This window comes from Cuculus canorus, chromosome 4 (genome assembly GCF_017976375.1).
Source record: "Cuculus canorus isolate bCucCan1 chromosome 4, bCucCan1.pri, whole genome shotgun sequence".
In the NCBI taxonomy this organism is placed as follows: domain Eukaryota; kingdom Metazoa; phylum Chordata; class Aves; order Cuculiformes; family Cuculidae; genus Cuculus; species Cuculus canorus.
Genome location: NC_071404.1, coordinates 59,627,037 through 59,644,407, shown reverse-complemented (window position 1 = coordinate 59,644,407; position 17,371 = coordinate 59,627,037). Strand labels below are relative to the sequence as shown.

General features: G+C 41.6%; 1 protein-coding gene across 18 annotated transcripts in view; it reads left to right on the top strand.

Moving 5' to 3' along the window:
- Window positions 1-17,371, top strand: part of ADGRL3 (adhesion G protein-coupled receptor L3) — a 532,152-nt gene that overhangs the window by 360,636 nt on the left and 154,145 nt on the right. For 17 of the 18 annotated variants that reach the window (XM_054064759.1, XM_054064762.1, XM_054064749.1 and 14 more), the window contains one exon: window positions 14,870-14,950. The exons of the other annotated variant lie outside the window; for it this stretch is intronic. In XM_054064759.1, coding sequence (XP_053920734.1) covers window positions 14,870-14,950 — 81 coding nt within the window. The remainder of the gene's footprint in view (window positions 1-14,869; window positions 14,951-17,371) is intronic. 18 annotated transcript variants of the gene reach the window in all.

Here is a 17,371-nt window from a genome sequence, read left to right as displayed (position 1 = left end):
TGGTTTGAAACTGGGAGATGTGGACCAGATCAAAAAGGGTTTGCAGACATCAAAGCATCTACACAATCACCATCTGACAACAGTCTATCCTTTGGTTATGTATATTGATCAATTCTGAAATCACCAGTGCATTAATTTGTCTGTGATGATTTTCTTAGCTATAATTAGAGCAGTAGGACTGCTGACCTTAGGTGACTCTAATTTATTTGTCTTGGAGACCTTCTACTTAGTAGAAGGTCATTATAGATGAGATGGATTAAATTTTGGTAGATGATCATCAGCTTGGGGAGATTATGATAGAATTGCTAAATTCTCCTTTGTCCTGCACTGTTGAAACTCTGAGATGTTCACTGAGTTGTATTATTTTAGTTAATAAGAGCCAACTTATAAACAGGATTGAAGATGCTTACCAGCTTCTGATGCTAGGAGCATCGAGTATCTGCTCATTTTCTCATCTCTCCCTTTTTGCCCAGCTGCCTGTAGTCAAAAAGCCTAACAACAACTGAGAATGGAGGCTGACATGGTTGAGGATTCTTGTGGGCAGCCTGCCACTATGCTGCAAATCCTTCTGTTGTATTAAACATCACTGCAAAGTGTCAATTTTTGCCTCCCAGAACAATGGCTTCTTCCCAGCTGAATGTAGTTCACATCCATTTATATCATTATTTCTTTTCCAGACTGGAGAGGGCTGGATTGTCATTGAAAGGTGTGACCCTGCTGAAAGAGTGAAGTTGTAGCTGTTGGCACCACCTAAAGATCTGGACATTTGTCTTGAAACTGGCTTATCATCTCTGAAACCCCAGGGCATGTTGCTTCTTGCTTATTTAATTGCCAGTTTAATCAAAACCTGACATACTGTTTCAAATATGATTCCTCCTGCTGAACAATTCAAGCTGTCACAGTGTTTCTGTGCATGTGTGGGGTATACACAGTGGATAGCTAAAAGGTATGGCTCTAATTTGTGGTGCCATGAATCCAAGCAGACATGACCTGCCCAGCTACTGTAGCTGTTCAGCAATATTCCCTGTCCCAATTTATCATTAACCTTCCTGAAGGAGGTTGTCCCCAGCAGAGCTGGTATGACAGAGCACATGAGCTCCAGTGCAAATTCCAACATCCTGACTTTTTTACAAGATCACCGAACGATTGGGCATCCAGGGCTGTGTTCTGCTTTCTTCATTTTCTAAATGGCCCCCCAATATTACAAATTTTCACAAAAACAGGCTCTGTGTTTTGATCTCTGAATTCAAACTTCAGGGCTGTCAATTCTAGTGACTGTATTGTTGAGCACAGTGATGGGTTTTCCAGAACCTCAGCCTCTGTGACTTCAGGATTTTCGGTTCTATTAAAAAGTACAATTTATTTATTTTTATTTTTTTTTCATTTTTAAGAGAAGCTTTAAGACACAGTTCTTGAAGACTTTGAGGCACAGTGAGGAAAAGCCTAATCCACAATATTTAATATTTTCTTGTGGATTTATTTTCTTTTGACTTTAAAGTCCTAGGATGTGATCTCAGAATCTAGGGGTGTCTTTCCTGACTTGTACATGCTTGAGGCTGACAGTGAACCGTCTTCCCAGCACTGGCTTTTGAGCAATGTCAATGTCATTTCAAGCACGTGACAAACTGAGGCTTTTTCACAGGTTGGTTTTTTGGTTTTTTTCTGGTTGTCCCAGCACCTGTAAACTTGTTTCACTCATTTGTAACCTTTGTAATCAGCTTGACTGAGGTACCTGCTTCCCTCAATACACAGCACAAACATTTTGTTATCTTACACTTTGTCTTGTAATTGTTCCCTTCTTTTTGTCTCGCTCCTTAATAAAATCTTCTGTAGTGGCTTTTAAACCTCTGCTTATGGTGAGCTGAAAGCCACCTTTGTGTCAAGCAACAGGCAGTTTGCAATCTGGCCTGTCATCTCTATGACACTAATTGGAGATTTTTGGCTGGCTTCTTGCAAAGGGAAAGCTTTCAGAGGACTGGCTCCCTGAGCATAGTGATACAGTATTGGATGCCAGGATCTCCAACCTGCTGTGAAGGTGAGCAAGTCTTGTCCTTTTCGTAGATACATCAGGGTTTATCTCTGGATTTTTTAGGGACTTCTCCCTCCCCATTTATTGTCCGTCTTTGCTTCTGTTTGATTTGCCTGGAAATAACAACAGCATGATTCCTCAGATCCAGTAACTTGAGAAGGAAGCCCCATCTCTAATCAATTCATTCCTAGACAATGAAAGTTTGAACTCCTGCACAAAAAGTTTGCCTGTGCAAAGAAGCTCAGTCTCACTTTGAAATGGTAACCTGGCACAGAGAGCAGTGCAGCCACATTCCTCGGTGGCATTCCCTTCCATCTATGGGGGCTGTAGAAAGGAAGTGTACTTTTGTTTCAGATTTGCCCAACACTCAGCTGGTTTCCTTAAGGACTGATGGCTGGTTTTAAAATGATGAGTTTATGCTTCCCTGTAAGTGTTGCTGCCAAGGTGGAGTCACAGATACTTCCACAACAGAATGTTTTGGGTTTTTTTCAGTCTCTTTGTGTTCTCTAAGGAGATTGTGCTGCTCTAAGAATCTAGCTGCAGCAAGTAGGCTTCTTTGTAGTACAGGTTACTAGTGTCTTCTATCAGATTTGCGTGTACACTCAATTCTTGCTGTAGCAGTCACTGAGCCATTCAACCAATGTTAGTTCAATTGAAACTATTATGTCAATCAGAGTTGGAAAGGCCAATGTTATTGAGACTGCATGTTCAATCCTAGAAATCATACCTCCCTTTAAGCGGCACAAAAGCCACTAAATGGTATTAGATATAGCCCTAAAGGATTAAACAGAGTCGCTCTATCCTTTCCCTAATGCAAAGAAGACAAGCATTTGTCCATCCTAGGCTCCTTGGCAATGAAATAGCCATTACCATTGCTCAGTGTGAAGCTACTAATTCTTTGAAAGTTGAGAATCCGACATCGTTCAGATACCTGGCCAGAAAGAGTTCTTCTTCTTTGCTTGGGTTGCAAGAGGGTAAAGGAAGAGCTTTGTGTTACTTACAGAGGCCAGGTTGGCCAGAGAATTGAAGCTTGACTTTGTCAATTCTTTGATCAAAAGATCATTTAAAAAACACTTACTCAAGGTTAAGGGTTAGCCTGTTAGAGGAAATTTAGCTTGAGATCGTGATCAGGGCAAGCATATATGAATATGTATATCTGAACATTCATTGAAGCAACTAAGGGATTGTGGCTCTAAAGGGGAAAAAAAACCCCAAACATTGCTCTTGCACTGACTGATTATGTTTCAGAGGTGATGAAATAAATGACTAAGGACATTTTGAATATTGTCTCTTGCAAAGGAAGTAGTCAGGACTATATCTGTCTATTAATTTTATATTTCACTGCAAAGAGCAGGAGCCTGAGGCAGAAGGAGCTGAAAGAGTTTTCAGCCTGGCTGAAACACAGCACCTATTGGGTGTACTTTTCAGACCCTATGGTCTTATTTCAGCCATGCCATATGTCTCCTGCAATCCTTTTTGGGACCAGACTGACACATCAGAAAACTGTATAGTGTAATATGCCTCTTACCCCTGCATATATGCAGCTAGATAAGTGGAATCAGGAAATTTGACGGTGCCTCGGGACCCTTGCCCAGTGCTAGCAAGACAGAGCAGTGCCCTTGCATACCTGTCTGCAGCCCATGCAAAGGACAACCAACCAGCACGGCTGATACAGTGCAAAGGAAGCTTGGGCAAGCATTAATGTTTATTATTCAAGAACTATCAGTCAGGATCTTCTTTTCCTAGGCAGTATGCAGATTTATAATCAAAACTGTAGTCCAAAGGCCTAAAGCAACATCATGAGAACGAAGATAAGAATAATCCAGAGTTGTGCTTGAAGGGCCTTAAAGACTTCAGGTTCCAAGTAGAGAATATCTGATACAAAAGTGATATTTGACCTATTGTGAAACATCTGATCTGTAGAATGATATTTAATGTATGGAACTGTGTTCTACAAGCAGTTACTTTGAGTCAGTGGGCTTGTGCAGTTTCTGGTCTGTACCTGGCCATGTAGGAAGATACAAGTGTAGGATGAGAGCATGAAGGGAACAGATGGTAAAACCTCCTGGTGTCATTACTGGCTTTGTTAAACAATGAAACGAGACATGATGAAGTTTATAAAGTCCGTCATTGACTTCAACAAAAATAAAATCGGTGCGCTACAGACTTCATATCTCTTCGAATCTGTTAATCAGCAATTCTGCTGCATTGGTCTTTTAAAAGAAATTTTTTAAAAATTGGCCACATGGAGCATGGGTTCCGCTAGCTGAGTTTACAGCAGGAAAGTAAAGAGGAAATGTAAGCAAACATCACTATGCTTTGGCACTTAACTAGAAAAACTGTGGAGAGAGACCAACGAGCATGACAGCAGTCATCGAATTGTAAAGCTACATTACATCAAAGGTGAAAAGAGTGCAAAAACAACACAGCCCCAAATTGTCTTTGCAAGGTGCTTCTGGGATGCTCAGCGCTGCTTCACCTTATAGGACTGAGGATTTCTGCAGCTCCCAATAGAGGTGGTAGAAAGAGATGCACTTTTACTGACTGTGACAGGAGCATTCTTAATCTTTGCTATAAAGCAGTAAGAGTGCTCTCAGGATTTGACCATCAAAAATTGTATTCAGAATTGTCACTGATGCAGAAAGGTTACAGATATATTCACAGCTAGGGACAAGGTTTAAAAATGCTTAGATCTCGTTTTCTTTGGGCTCAGGAAGGGGGAGATGATTGCTAATGATTACTGAAAAAATCCCAGTAAGGCTTTCTTTGGATGGCTGATCCAACAGCTTGCATGTTATTGGAGATATCATCACACCTAAAAGCTCTGCCTCCTATGCTGTTACTGTCTGCACCCAAAACATATTGACTCTAACCCTCCCTAGCAGTCAAAGTCCCTATGTGGTTGCTATATGTGAGTTAAGGAAACTGTTATATTCAGATCGTCTGTCTGTGTGCAATGGGGAGATGTAATAGACTTTTGAGACCTTTCTCTTCCTCTCACAGTTTTCTCTGTCCTGCTAGGTTAATGATGAACAGCAAAAGTAGGTAATATGCCCTATCCTCCCCTTTCTCTGAGTTTGAACTGAAAACATGGGTTCTTTAGGAAGCTTTTGATTGAGAGAGAAAAGACGAAAACAGACAGGAAGTCTGTCAGAATTGGATCAATTTGCCCAAACAGCTCAGTTTTTCAGCTGACAGCATTTTAGCACTCAGAGGGGAGTTGTCAAAATCTCTCTACAGGCAGCCATGTCCTTCCTGCTGAGATATACTGTATCTCAAAAAGGATAAAAGAAAAGAAAAGGAGAAAGAGAGAAAGGAAGAAAGAAAGAGAGGAGGAAAGAAAGAGAGAAGGAAAGAAAGGAGGAAAGGAAGAAAGGAAGAAAGAAGGAGAGAAGGAAAGAGAAAGAAAGAAGATGAGGCTACTGTTCTTTTAGGTCATGGAGAAAGTACCCACCCTTGTTTCATTTCTTCTTCAAATAATGCGGCATTAATCTCATTTACTGCTTGATCACTCACTTTGGGATGTAGTCTGTCCCCTCTTGCAGGGGCTCTGAATCATAGCTGAAGCTTGGCAGCAAGCTGCAGGCACAACTGGGGAGGCTGTAATGCCTGTGTCAAGGCGCCGACTGCAGATGAAAAGAAAAGATTAATGAAGTTAGGGGGCACTGACCTGCTCCATAAACAAATTACTCATCTTTTTGCACTTCCTTAATAAGCACTTGATAAAAATACCTGTAATGAAGGAGGCTGGATTAATGCTTTATTTTCTGGCAGTCCTTTTGGGGCTGCAGTTACAGTAAGGAATAGTCACAGAAACCCATAGAAGATAAGAGTTAAGGTTTGTGTGCTATGTGGTCATGTGGCTATGGAAGATGGAATTCAGTAAGATGAACAAGAGGATGCATGTTAGGAACCAGAGGAGCAGGCCTATACACTGAAATTTTCTTGGAGGCTTGCGATCACATGTTCCTGGAGAGAGACCTGTCTGATGGAGAAGGTGAGTGGAGGTAAGATTTCACCTGCTCAGGAGATGGTGGGGAAGAAAGAGAAAAGATTGCAGAAGAGGTATTGGCAGTACTAGGGAGATATGACATGAGAATGGAGACTATGCTATGCATAGAGAGACATACAGACTGGAAAATAAAGGCAGAATTGGAGAGGACATCTGCTCTAGGCTGTCACAAATTGAGGAAAACAAGAGTGACGCATTTGTGGATGACATCTCACAATATTTGGAACCACAAGACATTTCAGTTGTCGTCTCTGGGCTGGTGACTCACAGATCTACCTGTCTGCTTTGCATGTGTCTCCTACTATGTAATCCAGCATCTCAGACGATTTTTCTGACAATGCCCCTGGATGCTTTGCCACTGAAATTTAAGCTCAACATGACACGAGCTACTGTCTGATATCTTCTTTCCCCCCACTGCTCCCCTTTCTGCATGAACAAGGGTGGCACAAGTAATAGGAAGACAGGGCTGTGTCCCAAGCTCTGCCTACAAGGAGTGAGCATGCTCTAACAGTATTGTCTTTCATTAAAACCCTTGACCTGGAGTTGTGAGACATAGCTCTATAAATTATACTGGCAGGTGGATTAAAAACTGACTGAAAGGTGATGAAGAAAGGATGCAATTGGTGGGAGTTTCCCCAGGGCAAAGAGATAGTCTGATGTGGGGATGAAAGGGATGTCCAATACAACACCACTACTGTCCCCAGGTATGGTTTTATGTTACAGTTAAACTGGTAGCTGTCCTTATCCCACAGCTGGTTCTTTTATTCCTGTGGTTTCCTTTGCATCAGATCTAGCACTGCTGCTGAAGTAGTCTGAATTGAGCCAGTGGAAAACTACTAGTTGTTTCTGGTGGGTCATTTTCCATCAGATCAGCTCTAGTTTGCTCTGTGCTTGCATTAATTGCCAGATCTGCTGCAAGGAAGGGGATGGAACTGCCTGGCCATGTCCCAGGGGAGGAAAGACTGCTGTGAAATGCGTTAGCTATAACATGAAGTTTCACCCTTGGTTAAGGGCACCCAGCTGAGAGGGATGGGGACGACAAGAAATGTAGGTGATAGTGAAAGCCCATTAGCAAAAGGGAGGCACTAAAGGAGCACAGATATGGGGAAAAGAGCAAGCAATGGGGAAAAATAAGACAGAAACATCTTAGGCAAGGAGTCATTGGATTCCTCCCCAAAACCCAAAAACGGGAAAACAAAGATGAAATCTTTTGATGGTGATATACGCTTCTCAGAATCTGTGAGGGAACGGTGGGCAGCCCCAAGGACATATCTTTCAAAACAATGTAAGGAACAATTTTGCTTCTGCAGGTGGTGGACTGAATGACTTTGACTAGGTTCCTTCTCAGCAGCTCTTCCTAACTCCCCATGTCTTTTCAGCCTCATCTGAGGTAGAACAGGCTGGGCTTGACCCACTAAGACAGTTGGAAACATCCTGTTCGACTTTTTGGACAAGAGCGGAGTAAGGATGGCAGGACCTGGCACAGCAGCCTTCATATCACATTAAATTTTGGAGGGGTGGCCAAGGAAACCTCCCTTGGGCTTTTCTGTATTCATCGTTGCTAAACCCACTCTGGGTGGTTTGTAGTAACCAATATTCATCATCTGCTCCAGGGATCTGAAGACTGCATTGCTGCAAATGCCTTGGTCTCCTGTACACCAAAATCCCTCACCTCCTCCCCCCTTTTCCAATGCAGGTGACTTGTTAATTGTATTTCATAGCACAGTGAACACATCTAGGAGATAAGGAGTAATATGATGTGTCATGTTTTTTTAGCCTGCGCAAGCTTTCAGGGAGCAAAGCTCAAAAAACGTGCAGCCCTGCTGGTCGGCTCCCTGCCTTGGGCGCTGGGGAAAGCCAGATGTGGATATAGCCTTCCTCCACATGCTGCCGTGCAGGGGAAGATGGGAGGTCTTTAACACTGTTTAATTATAATGACGTGTGAAATATTTCCTGGGTTTTCTTTTGCTTCTTCCCCAAACCTTACACTAGGCTCTCACACGTCAGGGTAAGTCCTAGGATGTGCACTGGATGGTGCAGAGCATCACTGGGCCAAGCTGCTGCTAAATCAAATATTTTAAGTCCTTAACAGAAGGGTGAGGTTCATCTAAACATCAAACACAAATTACAATGTTTGCACAGCAAAACAAGGAATCTTAATGTGAGTTGAAGAATCTTCTTTACCTCTGACTTCAGCTAGGACATGAGTTTGAAAATATGTAGCTGCCACTGGTGAAAAGCTTCCAATTACTTCAGCTGCTGTTATACCCAGGTAGTTTTTAACACGCTCCTTTGGCATTATTTTTGTCTTCATGTTTACCTCTAGTTCAAACTTAGCCTACACCCTCCCAGGTAGTGTCTGTCACATGAGGAATAGTTTAGTCATCAAAAAAGGCCATTTTGATCTCCTTTGTCTCGTGATTAAGGCCGTTGCTTGTTGTGACACATTCAAAGCAGGAATAGTAGATCCTTGGAAGAGACTAGTCCATTTTATCATGCTGTCTGCTCACACAAGCATGCTGCTAGGCACTGCTTTTGAATTTATATTTATTCTAAACCATGAGATGCGTGAATAACAGGGACGTATAACAGGGATTTAGCCAAATGTCTTCCGTACTCCTCTCTCTGCATCCTTTATCAAGCTTTCTTCCTCAACTCCAAGGTTTTCCTTGCATTTGGCAACCCCGGTGGCTAAGCCTGCAGGTTCCTTTAGTTGGTGCTGGGGAACTTGGGCACAGCTTGGGACAAGGAGGTGAGAACCTACCTCTTGCTTCTCATATTGATTCCTTGTGAGTTTTCCTGTTGATTGCTCTCCTTGGAAGGCAAAGAAGCAAAATGCACATATTAAAGCAGGATTTTACTTAAAAAAACTAAACCAAAACAAAAACAAACAAGCTGACACAGTCTTGCGTATCCTACACTCACGCTGTAAATTACACCTGTAAGATAAGATACGTAAGCACATAGTCTTGGCATTTGAAAGAGCTGCTACTATATACGTTTTATGACAGCTTCAGAAACAACCTAGAGCTAAACAACATATAGAGCTGCAATATTGTCACTTTGCTCCTGTTAAGAATAGTATTTGGGAAAGAGACATTTGCTTGTTACGCTGGATTTTCACAGGAGCCCTTTCCTTGGCATGGATTGTAGGCTCTCCGTCAACACCTGTTGAGGCTGCCAGTTTCTGTAACCACCATTTTCACAAGGCAACCCTGACCAGTAGCCAGCAATTCCTCCACTCATAGCCATGCTTGCAGGTACCCTGCTTTTCCTGCTGCGGTTGCTTTAAGATTGCAATGGTTCCTGGTATGGAATACAAGAAGCAAAATGGCAAGAGATCAGAGATAATGTACTTGGAGATCGCTCTTTGGAAAAGAGAGTTTTCTTGTATTCAGAGGCATGCATGGCTTTGAAGGAAAGACAGGGAAATAGTCCTGTGAGGGAGTGAAGAAGAGAGAGCGGATGAGTTACTGCTACCCTAAGGAGTTAAAAGGGCAATGAAAGATGAAAGAGAGATGTACAGATGAAAGAGAGATGCCATAAAAGTCCATGAATAAATGAAGCGATGGACAGAATCACTGCTAACTCTGGCATGTCTGAGATAGGGAATGGCTTTATAAAAGCTTTATTTAAAAAGAAAGCTTTTAATGCCAAATGTAAAAGGGTGGGAAGCAAAGAAATGGTGTTTGTAAAGACAGTCATTGATGAAAGACAGCAAAAAAGACTGCTGGGAGAAATCTGCCTATATGACAAGTTATACATCTGAATGAAATTTGTTTAATGGTGCATCATAAGAGTTTGTTAGCGAACTTACTGGCTTTTTAATTTCTCTGCCCATATGTTTTTATGTATGCCTACCTATTATAGAGTTCAAAAGACTCATGAGTGGAGCAAAAAGGACAAGAAAAAAATGTATTCATTTTGGAAATCAAAAGAGGATGGAAGGGATGATCGTGGAAACTGCAATCCAACAAAGTGGAATATAGTCTTCAGTTAGATAATAAATCAGATTTTTGAAAAAATCCTGTTAACAGTTAGAGGATTCCAGGAATGTGAACAAAAAGTAATGTTGTTTTTTACAGATCAGAGCATCACAGACAAACTGGACTGCTTTTAAAAATTGACTTTTTTTAGTTACATGGGGAAAAAAAGCCACAGCATGGAAGTATACTTTATGTGTAAAGATATTAGTAACGTTATCCATATATTATCCAAGACTTTTCCTTAGAATATATATTTTGCATACCTACTGTGTACACATCCCATTGTTATGTTAAAAAAAGTGAAGAACTGAAATCAGAGCCTCAGGAATGGATGTGTAGTTTCACGGTTATTAACTTAACTCATTAGTGAACCAAGTGAGTGGACAAACAGAATGAGGGATTAAGTCCATGCAAGTGGCTGCGTTCAGAGGTGCTGACAACAAGGGGCACAGGAAAGGCAATGCATGGGAGCACCAGGTCATAAGAGGTACTGGCACAAAATTAAATTAAATCCTCTGCTTGAAATGCTAGCTAGGCTGTCTGAGGAGGATCTTCAGAACTGCTGAGTTGGTAGAAGAAAAAGCAAACCAAAAGAATCTGGAAAATGGGTGAAAAACTGAGCAAGAGATGTAGTCTGTCAGGGCACCAAAAGAATGTGTTGCAGTGATCGCCTCAGGATGCGGACAGTAAAGAAAAAGGACTTTCGACCATTGATACAAATGTTTTGAAGCATGTTTATTCAAAAAATATATTTCCTGGTGACTTCTCATTGCTGCTACTGGAGCTGGATCAGTCATAGAGGAGGACTGTAATTCAGGTGCCGCCATGCCCAGTGCAGTACAATGGATACTGAGCAAAGGAACAGTAGGGAAAAGTGAGGAACAGCCTTTCTGGTGATTTTAATGATCTTCATGGCATTGCCCAGTGCCAGAGCTTTAAGAGGCAAGTCACTGGATGTTTAGGAGGTCTCTCATCAGATGTTTTTAAAAGGTTGATTTTAAGCTAGTAAATGTTGGTGTTCTTTCTCTTTGCTTTTGCGGGCTTGAATCATCCAGTCTTATGTTTTCTATTCAGGCTTTTTCTGTAACTCTGCAAAGTGAGGTCTTAAGGAGAAAATTTTCAAGGAATGGGCAGAAAAGTTTCCTGCATACATACATGATGATAGTTGTGCTCTTGAAAAATCAAATGTCATGGGTAGTGGAAACTGCTCAGTTAGGAGTGTATGTTTCCAAAAAAGGATTCAGGGGCAAGTGTTTTTAATAGATAAACAGAGGAGACAGTTTTGTTGCTGCTTTCCTTGGTTAGTCCCTGCATTCTGAATTTTTTTATTATTTTTTTTGTTGTTGTATTATATTGTGGCGTCTGTAGATAACTAGATCTCTTAAGGGCAGATTTTTGAAGATGTGTGGGTGTTTATTTTCTGTCTGTGAGCATCCAGATCCCTTAAAAAAAAAAAAAAAAATCCCCTAGGCCAAGCTATTATGCTTCCTTCAGTCCTCACAAAACATTATCTTTGTTCTTCTGAGTTATTGACTTTTTAAAAATATGTTGCATCTCTTAAGTGTGAGGGCTGAAAATAATGTCCAGCCAGGCATTTTTTTTTCTAATCTGCAAATATCTCCCCCATTTCCTCTATCTGAAGAAGGCTGTGTCACCATGTAGACTTTCAAGGTCATATCTATAATTCACCCCCAAAAATACTGCTACTAAACATGCTTCTTTTCCCATTGCGACAGCATGTGCACATGGCCTGGCTACTATGGATGCCATACATCTGCCCTCGTTGAGAGAGGTGATGTGAGCAGAAGACAGGGAGTTTGTGGCTACTTGGGTCATGTTTTTTGTTTACCTGAAACGGTTTTGACAATTATCCATTGTTGGTCAAAGCCTGAATCCTTGAGGTAGGATACAAAACAAAAAAAGCAGACAAGCACCGATTCATGGTTGTCTTCCAGGATTTGCCCTTGTTGCCCGTTGCTCCCCCTGCCCCATTCCTGCCACTCATGGGGACGTCTTGCCAGCAAGAAGAATCAGGGAGCCAGACCTTGTGATTAGATACAAAATTAACAACTTCATAGTACCTTACTTTGATTAGGTTTGATTGGCGTTTGTTTTTTTTTTTTAACCTGGGAGTGGGCTGCAGAAGCATCTGGTGATTATTGATGGAATTTGGGGAAGGCCATGTGGGCTGTTATGATATGAGGCGTGCCCAACTTTTCTGACTTTTCCAACCAAAATTAAAATTGTGATTCTGTTATTTAACAAGAAGGTTTACAAAGTATCTTGATCCTGGATGTATAACTGGGGCCACAGATAGCAGTGGGGAGCCTTTGTTCCTTATCTGGGAAGACTGCGATGAGTCTGAAGAGCAACTAAGCCAGCATTCATGCCCAGGAAATGAAGCACAATAATTGTTTACATTGCTTTTTTATACAGAGAATATTAAAACCCCAAATTTGATTTACTAGCATTGTGAGAAGCATACAGTCTAACAGAAGTTTGATTTTTTTGGAAGTAATGTGGTTTGCATCAGCAGCAAGAAGATAAAAGCTTTCTGCAACTTGTTTCATTTATCACAAGAGAGCATTTGATGATACTGCTTCCTCCATATTAGGTAAAAGCTTTTATAAAACATTCATAAACTTCCGTAGTTATTACTGAATTGTAATGAATGACTAAACAAACTCACAGATGTTTTGTAGTGTTTTATATACTGTGCCAGAGTCTTCTTTACTACAGCTTAGTCCTCTCAGCCTGAAGAATCATTCTTTTCTGTATTTGGGATCACTAAGTCCCAAGAAGACCAGATGATAAAAACTTTAAAAAAACCCAAAACAACACACACACAAACAAAAACAAACCCACAAAACCCAAAACAATGTGCTAGCAATGTGCCATAGGGCAAAAAGGACACCAGCCTCCTGGGCTGCATTAGGCAGACCATTGCCAGCAGGTCGAGGGAGGTGATCTTGCCCCTCTTCTCAGTGCTGGTGAGATGTATCTGGGTGTCGGCTCCCAGAACAAGACAGGCACGGAGGCAGTCCAGCAAAGGGCCGCAATGATGATTAAGGGATTGAAGCTTCTCTATGCGGGGAGAGGCTGAGAGGCCTGGGACTCTCCAGCCTAGACCAGATGTGGTCCAGGGAGTCTTACTGATGTGTATAAGTACTTGATGGGGGCCAATAAAGAATGTGGAACTGTGCTCTTAGAGGCATCCAGTGACAGGACAAGAGACATAAACTGAAATACAGGAAATTACGTTTAATTACACATAAGAAAAAGCTGTTTATTTTTTTTTTCCTGTGAGAGTGGCCAAGCTCTAGTACCAGTTGCCTAGAAAGGCTGTGGAGTCTCCCTCCTTAGAGACAGTAAAATCAGACTGGACACTGGCCATGGGCTCTTGTTGCCTTTGGGCCCGACTAGGTGATTTCCAGAGCTGACTGCTAACCTCAGCTATTTTGCATTTCAGTATTACCATTGATGCAGCAAATGGGGAGCATGTCCTATGGTTATGAGGGCACCGATTTTGCACATTGAACGGCTTAGAGTGAGAGCAGGCTGTCTGCCTGTTTCTGCTGCAGAACCGAACAGCTATTAAATGATGACTTGTGCTCACTAATGGCATCAAATGGATTTTTAACATGTAAACTAGAAGGGGAAAGCAGGGTAACTTGTTATTAGCTACAGGTTTGCCTGAAGCAGACTTCCCATGTTAGAGCACTTAAAAGCAAATACAGAATTTATGATGTGTCGGTAGATTTTAAACCTGGATAACTTCTAGTTGTTGTAATGGCTAATAATGCAAATTATGTGAATCAGCCTCAGCATAAAGTGGTAAATATATCTTGCCCGTTCAGGCACACTCCTTTTCTTCCTCCCATTCCCCATGAATATTTTATCCCCTTGAAGAGATGTTTTCAACATGTTATGTACTCCAGCATACTGTGTTCATGGTATTCGTGGGTGTCATTACAAAGGAGCCCGAAGACTATACCTCTACTCAATCTCTGTGATGTTAGCTTGGAAATTGCTTGGAGCAACAACAGCAAGTGTCAACAGGGAGCCGTATTAATTATTTGGAATGTGTCTCATAAGAGGAAACAACTGCTTTTATTGCAGTTTGAATATTATGTGAAACGGGAAGGTTACTTTAACTGTTATCGTAATCTATATGTCATTAACTTTCCATGTTTAGAAAAAGATATTAACAACCCTGTAAATTGTTACAGTAAATAGATGAATTATAACAACGTTTTTATTATAAATAGAAAATTCTCAATATAGTTAACCTACCAAATTACAAAGAAGGCTTGAGTCCTTAGCAACTGTGACACTTCATGGTGGTGTTTGGAACCAAAAAGATTCTACCGAATGAAAGAAATACCTCTACAAACTATATCTTCTGCAGATGGGAAAAACAGGTGCAGTTGTACTTCATACCATGCTTCCTTCAAAAATTACTGTGACACAAAAATGCTTGCTTCCCTTTTACAGTGAGATTAACAGCTTGAATGGATTTTATGTGAAATCAGTTGTCTTTTGTGGCATATCACCTTTCAAGAGAACATCATGCAAAGTGTATGTGGTAGTGGTAAAGCAGGTAAAATTGAAGTCCAGCATAGTGTCCATGTCTGCATGGAAAAAGCAAAAGAAATGGAAGTGTTTTCAACTTTTCATCAAATGTCTCCACAATATTGAAGTACATTGTGAAAAATGTACAATAGAACAAAATGTTTGCAAAACTATTCTGTATACAGTGCCATAAAAATGCTCAATGTTTAAATATAGCCCTGATGGATCTTTGGAGGAAACAGTTAAACTAAAGCACTTATTTGTCCACAGGGCAGGCTCACCACGGGCAGGTTTCCTACATTGCCCCACCGATCCACCTTGATTCAGATTTGGAGAGACAACCATCCAAAGGTGAGTCAGTGATGCAATCTCTATGCACATGCATTTCAAACCAGCTGTAGGCACGAGTGTGTATCATTCATTTGTTCGTCAGGTCTCCATGGTAAAGTTACCACACTCCATCCAAGGACACTCTTGGGAGAAAATTAATTTCTGTGCGAGACCTGTATGAGAGATGACTGTGTCCCAAGTGCCCCATTATGTAGCTTTCAACTTGTTCACAAGCTACTTGGCTCTTCCTACTAGTTTACTTCTGCAGGGACAGATGTACCTTAGGTCCTGTCCTTTGCCTTCCTCCTTTCCTTGACAGGCAGAAGAGGGTAGTGGCAGGATGCACAAAGACAGATTTCGGCTGTCCCTCAGGTGAGTAAAGGTGCAGAAATGGTCACACAGTGATTCAGACCTGAATAGATCTGAATTCAATCCATGTTGCCATTTCTCAAGGCTTTTCCTAAAGTTAGTAAGGAGATGTGTTCATTTGACAGATGGCTCAAACTTTAGATGATCTGATTGGCCTCAGAAGCAGTGCTAGTCGCTGGTACGTGTGGAGTGAGTCCAGAATAGCCCTGTTAAGATGGTGCAAATAAAGTGCTGTGTATGTGAGCCCTTGATTTCTCTGCCTCCTTTGGAGAATCATCCCCTGGCTGTGTTGTAGTGAACACCCAGTCTTCGCCCCTGGCCTGGAGAAATGGCTTGGCCTTGGAGCAAGCATCCATGCTAGTGTTGACTTTGTAACACATTCCTTTGCTCTTTTTTATAAAGTTGTCAGTATTCAGATGATAGGATATCAAAATGACCAGTTTGTCCTTATTGGAATGAATAATACAAAAGCTAAAATCAAACAAGTGGAGGGGTATCTTGGTCAGCTCCAGAAATGTGTATGGACATAAAACTCAGGGAATGTTATGGAAGAAAAGAAGGGGAGGAAGAGAGCGGCGAAAGTGTGGTAGCAGGGACATGCACTACAGCCTAGCTTTGGTGTTTTTCCTTTCTTCTACTCTCCAAAGGGTGCTACAGTGGCAGAAAAGGTATGAGATTGACCTTTGCAGTGATTGTAGCCACTTGTTGCCACTTAGTTATCCATCTCTAGTATTCCAGGAGACAGAAAAAACTTTGTGTTGGTGTACTGCAGCTGCAACTGCAAACCCTGGTCCTCCAAATGGCCCAAGGACTTTAAGGGCTAAGTAAAAGCATACTGTTAAGGCTCTTGGTGTGCAAGGCACCCCTAGGTTTGGGTAAGCTTTTCCACCAGAATCCGTGTGGCTAGATCTATAACTTAAGTAAAAATTTGCTGGATTTTTTCCCTTTGTTAGTGTGAATGTGTGGGTTTTTTAGCTGATACGTTAACAAAAACTAAGGAACTGACTCTTGCTGCACAGAAGCAGCCTCAGCACTGTTATTCGTTAGTGGTTCCTCTTGCACTTCTGCAAGGTGGAACCATATGCTGGGTGAGTGAGGATACTGGATTCACAGTCCTCTCTAAATCTGGTTTCACCATTAGTCAGACTGGTCATATACAATCTACTGGCAGTCTACAACCTCCATTCAGCTTTGAGTGAACTACCTTAACATTTGACACATGCATTTGAAATTATCAGTTTTTCTAAGCCACTTGAAAACCTCCAGTTCTCTGGTAAAATTTATCACCTTGCTTTTTTAGCAGAGCACTCCAGTAAGGAAGAGACAGTTATGACTTCCAAGACCTTCTTGCTTTAGTCTGTCTTGATGTCCGATGTGATGTTTCAGAGCTTATTTAGAACAAGTCAATTTACATTCTTGCCATGCGGTCTGAAACAGCCTATGGAAGACTCAAGGATGCTGGAACAGCAGCAGCCAAACAAGCTGTGCATTGCTTTCACCAAAAGAGCTAAAGACTAAGAAAAACCTTTAGTGATCTGCCAAGATTAATGGCATTGCCACCAGGAGCAGGGCAAAGTGGGTCAGGCAGAACAGTAGCAGCACTTGCCAAGGAAGTAAAATGGATTTTATCCAACATAAACTGCTACATAAACTGCTTCCTCTAGGGCCTCCACCCCCTAAGTTGAGAGATCTTAAGGAAAAGGCTCTTCGATGTGCTAGAACTGATATTACTGCTGCTACATGCTGGTAGAAGGACTTGAATCCCCTTGTGTAACTTAATAGGAGAGGGCCAGGAAGTCAGCCAGCTCTGAAGGCATGAATCTATTAGGTGGTGAGTAGGGGATGTTAAAAACATGGTAATTGATACCGTCTCCTGGGGTAAGAGCAAGACTTTACTCTGGCCCTGGGATCTGGGATGGGTAGCTCTCCTTTAACCATGTGCTGCCTCTTTTCCAGCCTCAGTGTACACAATTCATTAGAGTGTTGTAATAATAACGATTTTTATTTACTAAATGAGTGAGGGTTATGAAGTTTGGCTGCATTTTCTGACACCTTAGGACATGCTGAGGTCAT